The 17,737-nt window shown below is 38.5% G+C and overlaps 1 protein-coding gene across 3 annotated transcripts in view; it reads left to right on the forward strand.

The window, feature by feature from the left end:
* pkn2a (protein kinase N2a) overlaps positions 1–17,093 on the forward strand; it is a 133,627-nt gene extending 116,534 nt beyond the window's left edge. For 2 of the 3 annotated variants that reach the window (XM_073062628.1, XM_073062629.1), the window contains exons 17-22: positions 1,749–1,811; positions 7,064–7,140; positions 7,703–7,845; positions 7,934–8,041; positions 10,231–10,311; positions 14,426–17,093. In XM_073062628.1, the coding sequence (XP_072918729.1) occupies positions 1,749–1,811; positions 7,064–7,140; positions 7,703–7,845; positions 7,934–8,041; positions 10,231–10,311; positions 14,426–14,629 (676 nt within the window). In that variant the 3' untranslated portion in view covers positions 14,630–17,093. Of the gene's footprint in view, positions 1–1,748; positions 1,812–7,063; positions 7,141–7,702; positions 7,846–7,933; positions 8,042–10,230; positions 10,312–14,425 lie in introns of those variants that run through there. The other variant, XR_012100995.1, reaches the window with a different exon arrangement.
* The last annotated feature ends 644 nt before the right edge of the window (positions 17,094–17,737 follow it).

Raw genomic sequence — 17,737 nt, forward strand, 5'->3', positions numbered from 1 at the left:
TTGCGGAACATTTGAGTGTCTATTCCACCTTTAAATATTTAATGTAAATCTTTCTTGCAAGATTAATTCCCAGTTTTATTGTATAAAAATAGAATAGCAAAGAAACAGGCCCTACAACCTATCATATCTGGACTGACCATGATGGCAAATTAAACTGAGCATATCTCTCTGCACATCTATATCCCTTCATTCCCTACATTTTCATGTGCCTATCTAAATGCCTCTAAATATCCCTATCCTGTCAGCTTCCACCACCACCCCTGGCAGTACGTTCCAGGTTCCTACCATTCTTAGTGTAAAAGAAAACTTAGTCCTTTCAACTTTTCTCCTCTCACCTTACAGCTATGTCCTTCTATCACATGACATTTCTACTCTGGGAAATACTTTGCGATCATTTACTAACGTCAATTGGTGTTTACCTTAGTGCTGATTTGTTCAGAATGGTGAAAGGAAAAATAACGACTTGTAGTGGCATTTAGAAGGCAAGCCCATCCTCACTAAGCTTGTTAAGAGGTGACGGGAGATTTTTCTAACCAACATTCCATTAATCAGTGACAATAGACTGGTCACTAGGTTGCTCAGTAAATATTAGATCAGCCTTTCTCAAACTTTTTACCCTGGAGGAACTCTTGAAATAATTTTCAGGTCTTGGGGAACCCCTGCATAAAATTATATCCACAGCTCACCGTATGTTAGCATGATCAGTAAGGTGTAGATATAATAATCCAAAAGTAATTGCCTTTTGAGTAGAGAATGAATTTTTAGCCAGCCTTTCTTGAAAAAAATGGGTTGTTAAGCTTAGATTACCTTTCTTGAAATTAATCTTTCTTTCCCTTTCATATATTTTAAAAACTCATAAGACAAGCAGAATAAATTTCTGTTAAATAACTGGCTTAAGCCAAAATGGGATTTAATTTTTTTAAAGGTAGGCTCGGTAGATTTAATTTAAATAAAGGTTGTAAATTGATTTTAATTGATGCTATTTACAGCATGAAAATGTATTGACAATGTCGAATAGTAAAGTTACTAAAAACCATAAGCCAGCACAATATGAATAAAATGTCGCCTGAGACACAATTTTATACAAGACTTTGAAAAAATGTTTTCCTATTAACTGGCATGATCAAGCTCAAATATAGGCCCAGCACGTGAAACCTGTGCTTGTTTATTGGTGCACAAATACTCAATTCTGGGTCGAACTTGAGATAAGCACACACAGATTTCACCTTCAACTGAAAGGAAATGATTTCTATCCTTGCTCTTGATGCTTGTTAAACAAGAAAAAGCTTGCTCACACATGTAAGAAGCTGAAAACTGGAACAAAATGCTCATTGCTTTCTTATGAATGGCAGGATATCCTTCTTTCACAGAATTAGTCCGGGGCAGGTCAGTAAATCTCATCTTGAGTGTACAATCAGACTACAGCTCACAAAATTCTTCCTCTTCTCTTAAAGTCAAGATCACAGGCTGAGCAGGAGATTCAGAATGCGTCCTTATGCGGTCGTTTTTCTGACTGACCTTCCAGTGCTCATTCAGACCTCATAGAGAAACTGAGAACCTGAGTAGATATGCAGGTGAAGAGTTTTGCCTGGTATTGGCACAGCTTGCAAGAGCTGAAAGCAAAAGCACTTCCAAAGGAGAACGAGTGTAGTATGCATTAATAATTTCTAATTAGCATATTTTATGAGAGTGCAGTTGAATTTAAAGTGTGCTTTTGCTTACAGTAATTTTCAACTTTTCTGTGATAGGTTCTACGCTGCATGTGTGGTCCTTGGTTTGCAGTATTTACATGAACACAAGATAGTTTACAGGTAAGTAACAGGACCATTATTTATTAATTGAAAAACAAAGATGTCCAGTGGCATGCAAAAATTTGGGCACGCCTGGTCAAAATTTCTGTTACTGTGAATAGTTAAGTGAGTAGGAGATGAACTGATCTCCAAAAGTCATAAAGTTAAAGATGAAACATTCTTTTCAACATTTTAAACAAGATTAGTCTATTATTTTTGTTTTGTACAATTTTAGAGTGAAAAAAGGAAAGGAGCATCATGCAAAAGTTTGGGCACCCGAAGAGATTTGAACTCTCATAACTTTTATTAAGGTCTCAGATGTTACATAGCTTGTTAGGGCTATGGCTTGTTCATAGTCATCATTAGGAAAGGCCAGGTGATGCAAATTTCAAAGCTTTATAAATATCCTGACTCCTCAAACCTTGTCCCAACAATCAACAGCCATGGGCTCCTCTAAGCAGCTGCCTAGCACTGAAAATTAAAATAAATGATGCCCACAAAGCAGGAGAAGGCTATAAGAATATAGCAAAGCGTTTTCAGGTAGCCGTTTCCTCAGTTCGTAATGTAATTAAGAAACGGCAGTTAACAGGAACGGTGGAGGTCAAGTTGAGAACTGGAAGACCAAGGAAATTTTCCAAGAGAACTGCTCGTAGGATTGCTAGAAATGCAAATCAAAACCCTGTTTGACTTCAAAAGACCTTCAGGAAGATTTAGCAGACTCTGGAGTGGTGATGCACTGTTCTACTGTGCAGTGACACCTGCACAAATATGACCTTCATGGAAGAGTCACCAGAAGAAAACCTTTCCTGCTTCCTCATCACAAAATTCAGTATCAGAAGTTTACAAAGGAACATCTAAACAAGCCTGATGCATTTTGGAAACAAGTCCCATGGACTAATGAAGTTAAGATAGAACTTTTTGGATGCAATGAGCAAAGGTATGTTTGGAGAAAAAAGGGTGCAGAATTCCATGAAAAGAACACCTCTCCAACTGTTAAGCACGGGGATGGATCGATCATGCTTTGGGCTTGTGTTGCAGCCAGTGGCACGGGGGAGGATTTCACTGGTAGAGGGAAGAATGAATTCAATTAAATACCAGCAAATTCTGAAAGCAAACATCACACCGTCTGTAAAGAAGCTGAAGATGAAAAGAGGATGGCTTCTACAACAGGATAATGATCCTAAACACACCTCAAAATCCACAATGGACTACCTCAAGGCACAAGCTGAAGGTTTTGCCATGGCCCTCACAGTCCCCCGACCTAAACATCATCAAAATCTGTGGATAGACCTCAAAAGAGCAGTGCATGCAAGACAGCCCAAGAATCTCACAGAACTAGAAGCCTTTTGCAAGGAAGAATGGGTGAAAATCCCCCAAACAAAAATTGAAAGGCTCTTAGCTGGCTACAGAGAGCGTTTACAAGCTGTGATACTTGCCAAAGGGGGAGTTACTAAGTACTGACCATGCAGGGTGCCCAAACTTTTGCTTTGGGCCCCTTTCCTTTTTTGTTATTTTGAAACTGCAAAAGATGGGAAATAAAAAAGTAATCTTGCTTAAAATATTAAAGAAATGTGTCATCTAACTTTATGCCTTTTGGAAATCAGGTCATCTTTGACTCGCTTAGCTATTCACAGTAACAGAAATTTTGAACGGGTGCCCGAACTTTTACATGCCACTGTAATTGTTAGAAATAGATCTAAGAAAGATTCTCTAAAGACAAATGGAACTGATTTTTCAGACTGATGAAATATTGTGTATTAAGTTTCAGAGGAGGAGGCAGGATTGAAAGGGTAAGGAGAGCCTGGAGACCAGGAAACTAAATGATTAAAATGGTAGCTGTGCTGGTCAGGAGAGGGTGCTGAGGTTTGTGAATCTCTGCTGATTTGTGTGGAGGAGGTGTAAATAGATGATAAATGGGGAAAACAACTGAGATACAAAACAGCAGTTGCTGGAAATCTGAAATTAGAGAATTCTGTAAATACTCAGTGGGTCAGGCAGCATCTATGGAGAACAGCAATTACTGTCCAGGATGGTGATCTTTTTCAGACCTGCTGAGTTGGTCTTTCCTTCTCCACTTCTAAGTACATTTTCCCCAGGAAGGCCAACTGTACACAACAGTTTTATATATTTTTATTTAGAGATGTAGTGTGGAACTGGCCCTTCCAGTCCAAAAAGTGGCACCACCCAGCTCATTGTTAATAATATTGGAGTCATATATCATTCTAGGCAATTTGGCCTCACTCATCCATGCTGAACAGTGGGTACCCTTCCATATTCACTCACTCACTCTCAGCACTTGGTCCACACCCTTCTATGTCTAAGCAATTTAAGTGCTCATCTCTTCAAACACTCTTAAATGCTGTCAGCAGCCGAGTTTCGGAAGTACATTCCAGGTGCTTCTCACCCTTGGCGAAAGTGGTTCCCTGGTATTCCACCTGAATTTCTTTCCCTGTACCCTAAATCTGTGTGTTCCTGTCTTGTCTTCCTTAGTTATGAGGAAGCTTGTTGCACTCTGTCTATAACTCTCAGTTATATAACTCAATCATGTCCCCTCTTGACCTCCTCTGCTCCCTGAGAACAGACGAGGTTTCTCCAGTTTCTAAGGCAACACACTGGTGAATCTTTTCACACTCTCCAGCACTTTTACATCCTTCTCACAGCATGGTGACAGAATTGCACGCTCTATTCCAGTTGAGGTGTGACCAAGGTTTTATAAAGTTGGAGCATAACCTCCTGCTACTGTATTTTGTATTCAAACCCCTAATGCTGAGCTGTTCCACAACCCATGTACTTACTTGCAAGAACTCTACATCTCATGTTCTCCATATATATTGCTTATTTATTTTTGTTTTTGTTTGCATTTGCACAGTTGTCCTTTACACATTGGTTATTTGTCTGTCTTGTGCATTTTTTCATTGATTTCATTGTGTTTCTTTGTATTTACTGTGAATGCCTGCAAGAAAATGAATCACATGGTATTATATGGTGACATAAACAGTATGTACTTTAATAATAAATTTACTTCAAACTTTTTTAAACTTTGTATTCAGTCCCCTGACTAATGAAGACCAGGATCTCATATGCTTTCCTAACTACGTTACCTTATTTTGTTGTCACCTTCAAGAATCCAAAGACTTGTATTACAAGGCCCCTCTTTCCCTTCCGAAGACCCTACAGTTCTTGGTGTTATGTCATAGCCTCATTAGCATTCCCAAACTACATAACTTGGTTTGTTATTAACTTATTAACAAGTGCAAAATTAATGATACACTTTACTCCAAATATCAGAACTGTTGAATATTCACATTTGATTGCTGACAAAATAAATTTGCTTTCTTGATAAACCTCTGCAAATTGCAGTTTTAACTACTGGGCCAATTTCCTAAACACTGCTCAAATATAGATCACTAAACATAGCTTAACGTACATGGAAAGTAAACAGTGCATTGGCAGAATCTGGTTTGGGGGAAGGGTGATGCACTACTAAGATTATTTGATGCAAAAATATGTGATTGCTTTGCAGCAGCTTTACATTCCTAGAACAAATGAAAGCCTGTAACAGGTATTTGGAAGTAATTGAATTGGTAATGTTATCTTGGGCCTTTCAGATAATATAATTTGAATCCTTTGATGAGATTACTGCTTGGTAGTTCCTCCTGATATTCTAATTTTAACCCAGAAACTGAATATATGTTTATCAGTTGACCTTTACAGACTTTCTCTGAGCATTTGTCATCAAATGTAATCTGTTAACAGTAAATTTTGTCTCCAGATTAAGAAAAAAGGATTAGTATTGGTTGGAGTCTGAGAGTAATCCCTTGATTGCTGATATCCTTGCAGACGTTGCAGACTATTGAAATACCAGGTTAAAGAGAAAAAGTGGGGGCTAGCAACTTTTGTTTTACCCTCAGTGATAAGCAAGCCTTCAAAAGCAATATTTGGGACAAAATTATTTCCTAGTTGCAAAATTGTAGGCAAATAAAGAAAGAGATGCTGTGGTTTATTAAAGGTAGTGTTTTACTAATTTATAAGAGATGAGGTTGGTGAAGATTACTGCTGTGCAGATGAACTTTTTATGTTGATTAAGTTCAAAAGCATTTGGCAATATAGTCATTAACAAAATGAAAGCTCGTGAGATACAGGAGTGGTAGTAACACAGTTTTCAAATTGGTTAATTGGCAGGAAGGAGAAGAAAATGATTGTTTTTACAACCAAAGTTAAATAGTGAAGCAACGATCCCCTAAATTGTGACCCTTTGCTCCTTTTTATGTCTTAAGCATAATTTCAAACTTTGTAGAAAAATGTGTGGCCAATGAAATTTGTACTGAGCAATGGGAAGAATAAGGAAAGACCATGTGAATTAAATGGTGCAATTTAAATAAGGATGGATATGCAGAAAGGCCTGGGTGAGCATGTGAACAAATTCTTGAAGTGGGAGAACAAATTGAAAAGTCTGTCTTAAAAAAATATTGGAACCCTGCTTGGATTAAAATATACAAATGTAAGAAAGTAATATTGAATTGTTATTATGACTAATTGGTTTCCATGTGATGTTGTATCTGGTTCTGAACTATAGGAAGGATGGTAAAGCTTTGAAGTGATTCCAGAAATGATTTAATTGAGTAGCTGCCATTCTGTGGAGACTAGAGGAAGTGGGAGTGTCTCTTTAATCAGAGAAGTTTAATAGGAGACTTGATAAAGTTGTTGGAACTCCTGAATGGATTTGATGGAATCTGTTTTCAGTTGTGGAAAAGTAGGAAAATTGAGGATGTAAATTTAAAGTAATTGGCAGAAATGGGGATTTGTGCTCCGTTGCACACTATTGAAAGTAGATTCACTGGTAAGTAGTAATTAGATGAACACTTGAAGGGCAAAGCTGCAAGGCTGAGGAAAAAGAGCATGGGAGTGATATTAATTGAATAACTATCAAATTTGCAGCATGGGCACTTCGGGCAAATGACCTTTTTTAAGAGCAAGGATGTGTGCAGTGGATCAAGTGTGTCTTTCAGTGGCAAATAAACAGCACTCTAATCTATTTCAACTTGACGTTATTTGGCAAAGTTCAAATGGAAAGATGAACTTGTGCTTAAAGTTATCTCCATCAATATACATGTGGCTATCTGAACTTTACAACAGGAGAAAATAACAACTTGTTCCTTGCTCTTACTCCTGTCCTCTTAACCCCAGTGCTATTGAATGGCAATGGATTTGTTTCCACATCTTCAGCAGATGTATAATGACAATGATTTAATGCATATCTTGTCATCTTCCAGAGACTTAAAGCTAGATAATCTGTTGTTGGACAGTGACGGCTATGTCAAGATTGCAGACTTTGGTCTTTGTAAGGAGGGTAGGTACTTAAATTCTTGAAATTCACTGTTCCTGAAATTTCTCCACATGTTAGCACAATAATTGATCCGTGGCAAAATGCCTTATGTTATTAGTTTGTTCAATTGGCCTGTTCTCATTATGCAAATCATAATTTATATATGTATTATGATCCCAAATTAAAACTCATGCTGTAACGTTTTTATAATTAAAATCATCTACAGCACAGAATCATGCCCTTTAGTCTGTGCTGAACTGTTAGTCTGCCAAATCCCATCGACCTATACCTAGACCCCTCCCATCCATGTACTTATCCAAACTTCTCTTAAATATTGCAATCAACATGTATCCACTACTTTTGCTGGCAGTTCCCCCTCGGGTATTAGTTTTGCATTCAGAACATGTTTCTATATGGTCTGCAATATACTATTCAGAACCTGTACAACTGTGAATTCAGAAGTATATTTCTTGAATGACTCAATTTATTGTGTACTGTTATTTAAGATAATTTTAATTATATAACTGCACACTCCAAAATATGTTTAACTACAAATGATTGGCTCATTTGTCATCATTAACTTCAGGTATGGGTTTTGGAGATCGAACGAGTACATTTTGTGGCACTCCTGAATTTCTCGCTCCAGAAGTGCTGACAGAGACATCATACACAAGAGCGGTAGACTGGTGGGGACTGGGTGTTCTTATCTATGAGATGTTGGTCGGTGAGGTAAGAAAGAGCACTTTGGAAGACTGTTGTTTAAATCCACTATATATTCAGCAATAAATGATTACACTCTATTTTCTGCTCTTGTTAGTCACCTTTTCCTGGTGATGACGAAGAAGAAGTTTTTGACAGCATTGTGAATGATGAAGTGCGATATCCAAGATTCCTATCCACAGATTCCATCTCCATCATGAGAAGGGTATGTCTCAGTAATTCCTTTAAGAAAATACATAACTATTTTGAGAAATATAGAAAGGTATACCATCCCAGTGGATCAATAATCCTTTTATTTCTTTTGGCATAGCTTTTCAGAACTATATGTCTACAATATTTGTTTCCTAGATTTTCAAACATTGAATTTGCAGTCATCAAACTAAATGATGGGCTCTAAAGTTATGCAGATACATTTTAAAATTAAGATAGCTGTGCTTGAAGGAAACAGGTATAAAAGTTCAATTTTTCATTTATCATATATACATTGTTTTGTTCCAGTATTCCTTCCTGCTTGTATTTCTCTCAATTCATTTACTATGTGGATTCTTACAAATTTTATCGTTGTCTTTGATTTTCCTTTCCACTGTATTACCTCATCATATGATTAGCCAAGAAATAAATAATTTGTTTAGAACAGCAAAGCTGCTCGTAAATATCTACTATGTGTAGTACTTCCTGTATTTAAACACAATATTCCCTCGGGCGGTGAGACTAATGGATACCCTACCATCACTGACATCTTGTTACTAGCACAGCGAGCTATTTACTGTTTATCTGTGCTGTGCACTACATGCACTTTGAATTATATTTTATTAACTTACTTGTGGTCATTTACACGCTGTGTGTGATATATGTATTGTGGGTACACCATTGTCTGGAGGAACATTGTTTCGTTTGGATGTATATATGTACAGTCAGATGACAAAAAACTTGACCTAGAACTTGAAACAAGTATTCAAAAATTAATTGAGTCCATCGATCACACATTTTCAGAAGAGGTCCAGCCAGAAGAGTCCTTCTCTTATTTAATCTCCTTTTGTGTATCAAGAACTATTTAACCATACTCAAGTTCCAGGATTTTAATTTGTTAAAGCATGTATAGTGTCAGGGAAGCTTGTCTATGAAGTATAACATGAACAGGAGCTCCATTTCCAGTAACTTAAAAGTTGTAATGTAACCTACTGTTAAATACTAGTGACATGTGTTAACATTGAGATTTGTCATTTACTAACATACCAAATTCAATAGATAAGAAATTAGTTTCTCAGTAAGTGTTATGACCCCCAAGTTCCTACTGAAATCATAGATTCAAAAAATCCTTTCTATGTGAGTGGTGGACATTGCTGGAAAATTAGTTGATATATCATCTCATTACATACAATTATAAAAATAAGTTCTTTAACTTGAATGAGCTAGAGAACTGGGGATAAAATATTGATTTTGAAATGAGATGTGACAGATGTTTAGCATTATGATCATGAAAGATCTGTTGAAGTAAGTAAATTGTGGTCATTCACGTGCTGTGTGTAATATTTTACTGTTGTAAGCCATTTCACATATAGAAGATATAATGCACACTTCATATAACTGAATCAGAATCTGATTTATTGTCATTGACATTAGTTTGGAAATTGTTTTTTGGTAGCTATACAGACATAACAAATTATGATAAGTTACAGTATGAAGAAATAGTTAATACAAAAGAGGAATATTGAGGTATTGTTCTTGGGTTCATTATCTGTTCAGAAATCTGATGGCTAAGGGGAAGAAGCTGTTCTGAAGGCGTTGAGCATGTTGTTCCTATACCTTCTCCCTGTTGGTAGAAATGAGAACAGGGCCTGTCCTGGATGGTGAGAATCCCTAAAGATGGATGCTACTTCCATTTCCATGGTGAGGTACAGAGGTCCAGGTTTTGAAGCTTATTGTTTAGAACTGAGGGGATGATGGTGTTGAATGCTCAGCTGTAATGTTAATCAGTAGCCTGACATAGGTATTTCTGTTGTCTGGGTGGTCCAAAGCTCAGTGAGATTGCATCCACTGTAGATCTGTTGTGGAGGTAAGCAAATTGTAGGTCCAGGTCCTTGCTCAGGAAAAAGTTAATTCCAGTCATGATCAACCTCTCAAAGCACTTCATCACAGTGGATTTGAGTGTCACCGGGTAATAATGCAAATTTATTGTGGCTGTGGTACCTTAGAGTTGTTGAAATTAGTATTGTGTTTATAGTATAGATCTCATTTCAAGAACAACATTTCCATTCAGATAAAGGTCCACTTTCAAAAACCAATTCATTATCATTTGTTTAAGATCAGGTTGAACAGTAATTTATTTGCACCAGTGATCTGTCTCTGCAAAGAGGTTATTTAAACACTAATTAGCATTATTGTCATTTTTAGCTTCTTAGAAGGAATCCAGAGAGACGCCTGGGAGCAAGCGAAAGAGACGCAGAAGATGTAAAGAAGCAAACATTCTTCAGAGTAAGGGCTTTTCTTGGTGCTTTTCAAATTCTGTAATCTTTGAGAGAAAGTGGCATATACAAGTAGTGTAGCTATTAGCATGATACTGTTAGAGTGCCGCCGATCAGGGTTCAATTCACACTGCTGGCAAGCGTTTTTCATTCTCCAGGGGTTTCCTTTTAGTGGGTTTCCTCCCACATTCTAAACACTTGTGGGTTAGTTGGTTACATGGGTATAATTGAGCAGTGCGGGCCTGCTGTGCCAGAAGAGCCCGATACAGTGCTGTATCTCTAAATAAAATTTAAAAGTGGAACAGAGGTAGTGGCTGGGCACAGTGATTTCATGTGGCTCTAAGTGATTCTAAAAGTACTGACTATGTGATTGTTTATTATGATGAATCAGGGGACAAAACTCTAGGTTAGATTGTAACTGGCCAAACACTCGGGAGTATAAAACAAAGGCTGTGGGAACAAACCATTCAATTGTATCAGAATACAAGTTACATTAACACACCACTGTCTGCTTTAACAGTCTTGGTAAACAGTTGAATAACATTTCCAAAGTCTATTTAGGTGAAATGACAAAAGGACAGATTATGTTCCCAAGCTTTTATTCAGTATGAAAAAGCTGCATTGAAGTTAGACTTCAAACTTGAGGTGATACTTCTGTTTTATTGTGAATCCTGAATTAGATGCCATCCTTCCTTCCCATAGTTCTCGTGTATAGGATATTTGCTTGACATTATACAAAGTTTAATGCCAGTTTTGCTACTATGAAAAATGCTCTGGAAGGTTTTGTAATTTCTCAGTTCTGCAAATATTCCTATACATGTTCCCCAAGTAGCATTAGAGCAGATTAAGGTGTTTTGTATACACCCGGTGGCCATTTTATCAGGTACAAGAGTGTAACCCAGTGTGATCTTCTGCTGTTCTGGCCAATTCACTTCAAGGTTCAATGTGTTATACATTCAGAGATGTTCTTCTGCACACCACTGTTGTAATGTGGGATTATTTGAGTTACTGTCACCTTTCTGTTAGCTCAAACCAGTCTCCTTTAACCTCTCATTAACATGAAACTTTTGCCCACAAAACTCCTGTTCACTGGATGTTTATTTGTGTGTGTGTTTTTTTTGCACCATGTAATCTCTAGAGACTGTTCTGCATGAAAATCGCAGGAGATCAGTAGTTTCTGAGATACTCAAACCACCCCGTCTCGCACCAACAATTATTCCACAGTCAAAGTCACTTGGATCCCATTTCTTCCCCATTCTGGTATTTGGTCTAAATATCAACTGAATATCTGGACCATGTCTGCATCCTTTTATACATTGAATTGCTGTCACACAATTGGCTGATTAGATAATTGCATTAACAAGCAGGTGTACCTAATAAAGTGGCCACTGAGTGTACAAGTACTTCCAGTATTCACTTCTAGGCTGCATTTCTGCTGTGGCTAGGAAATGTAAGTTAGAACCCAGGAAGGTTGCTCTACCTATGAATATTGGATAACATACAAAGGACCTAAACATTTAAAGTAATGGGAGATTGTAGTCTTAAATGTACAAGATATAGAAATGGACATGGGTTCAATGACAGTTTGATGCTGCTGGTTAGATCTTCTATCCAATCACTTTAACCTTTTAACAGACTTTCGATGTAGAAATCTGCCTCAGTGATCTAAAACTTGCTGAAAACTACTAGCAATTCTGTGATGGCATGATTATCTTGTAGGTGTTGACTACTGCATAGAAATGCAGAAGTTTTGCCACCAGAAGGTTTCTGCAGCAGTTTTATGGCTGTACTTACTAGGAATCAAGTTGTGAAGCACTAATACTGAACTGAGCCTTTGAAAGTTACAATCAGTTTACGGGCATTGAACAAGACAAAAGAGTATGGGAGTTATAAGCACAAGAGGTTCTGAAAATCCAGAGCAGCACACCTAAAATGCTGGAGGAATTCATAAGGTCAGGCAGCATCTACGGAAATGAATAAACTTGCATTTCAGGCCAAGACCCTTCTTCAGGAGTGGAATGGAAAGGGGAAAGGAGCCAGAATAAGAACAAGGTGGAGGGAGGGAGGAATACAGGCTTGCCGGGTGAGAGGGGGTGGATGAAGTAAGAAGCTGGCGGCAAAAGGTGGAAAAGGTAAAGGGCTGGAAAAGAAGGAATCTGATAGAAGAGGGTTGTGGACCATGGGAGGAAGGAGGAGGGACACCAGGGGGAGGTGATAGGTTAGTAAGAACAATATGCAAGAAAGGTCCAGAGTGGGGAATTGAAGAAGAGGGAAGGGGTAGAGGAAGAAATAACTGGAAGTTGGAGAAATCAATGATCATGCCATCAGGTTGGAGTCTACCCAGATAAAATTTGAGGTGGTGCTCCTCTAGCCTGAGAGTGGCCTCATCATGGCAGTAGAGGAGGCCATGGACCACCATGTTGGAATGGGCATTGGAATTAAAATGGTTGGCCTTTGGGAAATCCTCATTTTTGCAAATGGACTGAAGGCACTCAACAAAGCAGTCATCCAGTTTATGTCAGGTCTCACCAATGTAGAGGAAGCCGCATCGGGAGCACCAGATACAATAGATGGCCCCATCAATTTCATCAACTTTGCCTCTAATTTCACCCTGCCCTTAAATTCACTTGGTCCTTTTCTGACACCTCTGTCCTCTGCCCAATCTCTCTATCTTCATTTCTGGAGAAAAACTGTCTACCTGTGCCTTCTAGAAACCTACCAACTCCCGCAGTTATTTTAACAATACCTCTGGTCACTGCCTCTTGTAAAAGTGCCTTTCCCTTTTCTTAGTTCCTTCATCTCCACCAGATCTGTTCCCAGGATGAGGCTTTCTTTGCCAGGACATCAGAGATGTCCTCCTTCTCCAAAGAACGGGGTTTCCCTTCCTCCACCATTGATGCCGCCCTCACCTACATCTCTTCCATTTCCCAAACATTTGCCATCACCCCCATTTTCCTGCCACCTTAGCAGGGATAGAGTTCCTTTCTGAGGATGAGCTCATGAGTTCCTGCATCCAGAGCATCATTCTCCCAACTTCTGCCACCTTCAACAGGACCCTACTATCATACACATCTTTACCTCCTCCCCCTTCGTTTTTCTACAGAAGATTCCCTTGTATCATTCCTTAATCTATTCATCCCACCCCACTAATCTCTCTCCTGGCACTTATCTATGCAAGTGGAAGGTACCCATTCACCTCCTCCCTCACCTCGGTTCACTGTCCCAAGGAGTCATTCCAGGTGAGGCAACACGTTACCTATGAATCTGTTGGGGTTGGCGACTGGATTTGTTGCTCTCAATGCGGACTTTTCTACACTGGTGAGACTTGACATAGATTGGGGGACCGCCTTGTTGAGCACTTTTACTGCACCTACAGCAAGCAGGATTTCCCCTTGACTAACTGTTTGAATTTCAATCCATATTCCCATTCTGACATGTAGGTCTATGACCTCTACTGCCACAATGAGGCCATACTCAGGTTAAAGTGACAGCACCTCGTATTCCATCTGGGTAACTTCCAACCTGATGGCAAGAACAGCGATTTCTCCAACGCTGTAATTTCTCATCCTCCCCTTCCCTCATCTTCAATTCCCCACTCTCGCCTCCCTCTTAACACTTTGCCTCATGCCTATCACCTCCACCAGTGTGCCTCCTCCTCCTCTTTCATCCATGGTCTACTCTCCTCTCCCATCAGATTCCTTCTTCTCCGGCCCTTTACCTTTTCCATCTAACACCTTCCAGCTTGTACGTCCCCTTCTTATGGATTCTTCCACCTTCCTTTCCAGTCCAGATGAAGTATCTCGGCCAAAACGTCAAATGTTTATTCATTTCCATGTGCTGCCTGACCTGCTGAGTTCCTCCATTGTTTTGTGTGTGTGTTGCTCAGGGTTGGGGAGTTACATTGGGACCATCCATTGATCAGGCTCAACCATGGAAGTTGTGTCCCAGCTGTCGATGTGATACACAAGCCAGTACGAGCCCCATCTGCCCAAGAGAGTTGCATACATTTTATAATTCACTTGATCAGAGAATTATTCACTGTTCTTTCTCAATGTTGTATCTGTACCAAAAACGCTGTAGTGGACATTTTTATTGAACATTCCCATTAATATTTCTTCTTGCAGGCTGTTGATTGGAATGCTTTGTTAGCAAAGAAAGTAAAACCTCCATTCCAGCCCATAATCCAAGACCGGGAAGACGTCAGCAACTTCGATGAAGAATTTACCTCAGAGGCGCCAGTTCTTACACCACCCCGGGAACCAAGGATTCTGGTTGAGGAGGAGCAGGGAATGTTCAAGGACTTTGACTACATAGCAGATTGGTGTTAACTGCAGCAAGCAAACTTTCAAGGAGTAAAAACTGTGAATTCATAGCTGACAGTAGCTCAGAGAAAAGCCCTGTTTGAGATGGCAGTGTGTGCTATCTGTAGTCCTCCAGTTTCATGCAACTGAAGCTCTCTAAAAGAACAGCGAGTGGCAACTTTGGATCTCTTGCTTCTTCAACCACCAGGGAAGTTCTCCTTTCCTGAACATCACCTTGTTTGTGCTCAGTGTGGCCAGTGCCCGAAAATTCCATTGTAGACTTGCACTGTTCTTTGTAACTGTACTGCAGAAACTCTCTTCTTAATATGATCTGTTCACTTTATAAATGGTAGTTGCCTTAAATAGGAGAGGGTGTTATTAAAAAAAGTCATTCCTTGGGCTAGGTTGAAAACTACTTTCTCTGCCCTGTTACCACTGCAGTATGAGGTGCTATCAGCTGATGACACTACAGAATGATCTCACCTGGCCTAAGGCAGCTTCTGTCTTGACTGCTGATAAAACAAAAATTACTGTGTTTGACCAAACCGTGTGCATTTTAAACAAACTGATTACCTGGCACAGTACTTGGTCCCAGATTACAGAAAAGCTAATTTGATGCCTTACCTTAATATTGTAAATTTTAATTGTATTTATTATGTAGAATTGCAATATGCCTTAACCTTGAGAGAGAGCACTAAGTGCTTCCAGAGGGAATTTTTTGCAGGTACTGAAAGCCTACCAAAGCCACTTGCCAAACAGCAGCACCACCTCCATGCTCCTAGGTCTGTATGTAACTTGGTGGGCACCGGCCTATTAGTTTCATGAAGAGAAAGTTTGTTTTATTTTTAATGTTTGTAAGTCTTACTCCTTAGGTGTGAAGAACTAGCCATCGATGAGATCATGCTTCCTTTCACACTTACCTTTCCAATAACCCAGATTATTACTTATGATTTACCACGATCAAAGAATGCAATTTTTTTTTATAGTTTGTGTAACATTTAGCCAGTGGATCATTTCTTGTTATCTGCTGTACATGACAACAGTACTCTCAGCTTCTAAGTTCTTATGGAAATGTATACATGCTGTCCGTGTATGTCTGATATTGTATGCTAGTTTTATGTTCACACAGATTTTTATAGTGTTCACATTTAGTACATAATGAACATGTGAAGCCATGTTCTGAATAATAGCTGGTCAGTATGACTTCTAAGTGATGGACCATTATAAAGCATAGATAATGCAAAGACTCAACAGAGCTCTACATGCCATTGATAGCAATTTGGTTATTTTCAGTTTAAGGAAAGACTTTCCTGCGAACAGCAGAATCTATATCAAAAACTGCACAATTTACAGTCACAGTTTAAACATAAGCTACTGTTTTTCCATTCTTCACTTTATCCTGTCCTTTTTGTTACGAAAAGGTGACAATAGCAATAAACACTGCAATATTTGGAACAGCAAATGTACATTTTTAGAAAGAACAGTACATGTAAATAAGCAAGATTAATTAATGAAAGTTTTAAATAGTTTTTTTAAAAGTAAACGGCTAGAGAAGGTCTGTTTCCAAAGTGTATAGAGAGAAGAAACTTTTTTTAAAAAAGAGAAAATTAAATCATTAATGATGTAGAAGGCAGGGGAAAGTACAGAGATGAGCTCAAAAGCACAAATTTAATCTCTGTCATTTTTTAAACAAATGTTTTAGTCTGATTTCAAATTATTGAGAATATTTTACATGATATATTCATTATAAAGTGGCTGTTTAAGCACTTTGTAATAAAATGATGAAACGTGTTTTGGAATGGTACACTACTATGCATTAACATTGCCATGTGCCCAACAAAATCTTTAGTTAAGAAACACTGAAAAGGGTTTTGCAGTCATTACATATAAATGCACAAAATTAAACATTTTAAGTAGGGCATAATTGTTTCCTTGTCCTCTTTTATGTGTACCTGCAATGTAATTAATTTTTTATTTGAGCTGAGTTTTTAAAAATTATTCTGTATTTCCTGCCTAACTCTGATGTGATAAATGAGAACAGCACCATAACACAAAATCCTGATGAAAGGTCTTGGCCGGAAACATCAGCTCGTTATTTCTCTCAGTAGATGATGCCTGGCCTACTGAGTTCATAGGGTCATAGAACACTACAGCACAAAAACAAACCCTTCAGCTCATCTAGTTCATGCCAAACTATTAATCTGTCTAATCCCATTGACCTGCTTTGGGACCATAGACCTCCATGCCCCTCCCATCCATGTACCTATCCAAATTTTCTCTGCACTCTTTCAATCTTACTGACCTCTTTCCTATAGTTAGGTGACCAGAATACTTCAAATTAGGCCTCACCAATGTCTTATACAACTTCAACATTACATCCCAACTCCTGAACTCAGTATGATTTATGAAGGCCAATGTGCCAAAAGCCAAAAGTTCCTCCAGTATTTTGTGTATGTTGCTCTGGGAATAGTAAAATTCATTTCTAAATTTGCTTTTGGCAATGGGTATTCTGTCATAACTTCACATTACAAATATAGAGCTCTTTTGCTCATTCCAGTCTCTTTGCTCCGCTCCCGGAAGAATGTTTGATACAGAACCTAATCCAAGCACCACAGTACATTAATTTACCTTAAAAATGGCTTCTGAATTGTTTAGTCATTGTAACATCTATACAGGCTTCCAACCGGGTCATCTGCTTTGAATTAAGGTAGAGGTGTTCCATGTGTCCTCAATTTTCCATAGGTTACTTTGTGGGAAATACTTTTGGGGAAGCACTTCAGCACAGAAAAAATTCATTTACACCTGCATATATATCTATGCTTCTCTCAAATTTCTATTTATTTTGACCTGATGTGCATGTTTTCTATTTCTCCCACTTACATGCTTTCCAGGTTCCACATTTTACTTGCAATCTGGTTATGTTTCTCCATCACCAGCTTTATTGATATTTTCTGCTGTGTTAATGGCCAGTAGTTTTGAACTCTTACAAGAAGTCTGTTCTGTCAACTCTGTTAACATCCTTCATAATTTTTGAAATGCTTGACTTGTGAGTATGAGGATAGAATTGGAGGAATATAGAAGGCCCGCTCAATGGGCCTAATGGCTTAATTATGCTCTTATAATCCTTATGGTCTT

The sequence above is a fragment of the Hemitrygon akajei genome, chromosome 12 (genome assembly GCF_048418815.1).
Source record: "Hemitrygon akajei chromosome 12, sHemAka1.3, whole genome shotgun sequence".
NCBI lineage: Eukaryota > Metazoa > Chordata > Chondrichthyes > Myliobatiformes > Dasyatidae > Hemitrygon > Hemitrygon akajei.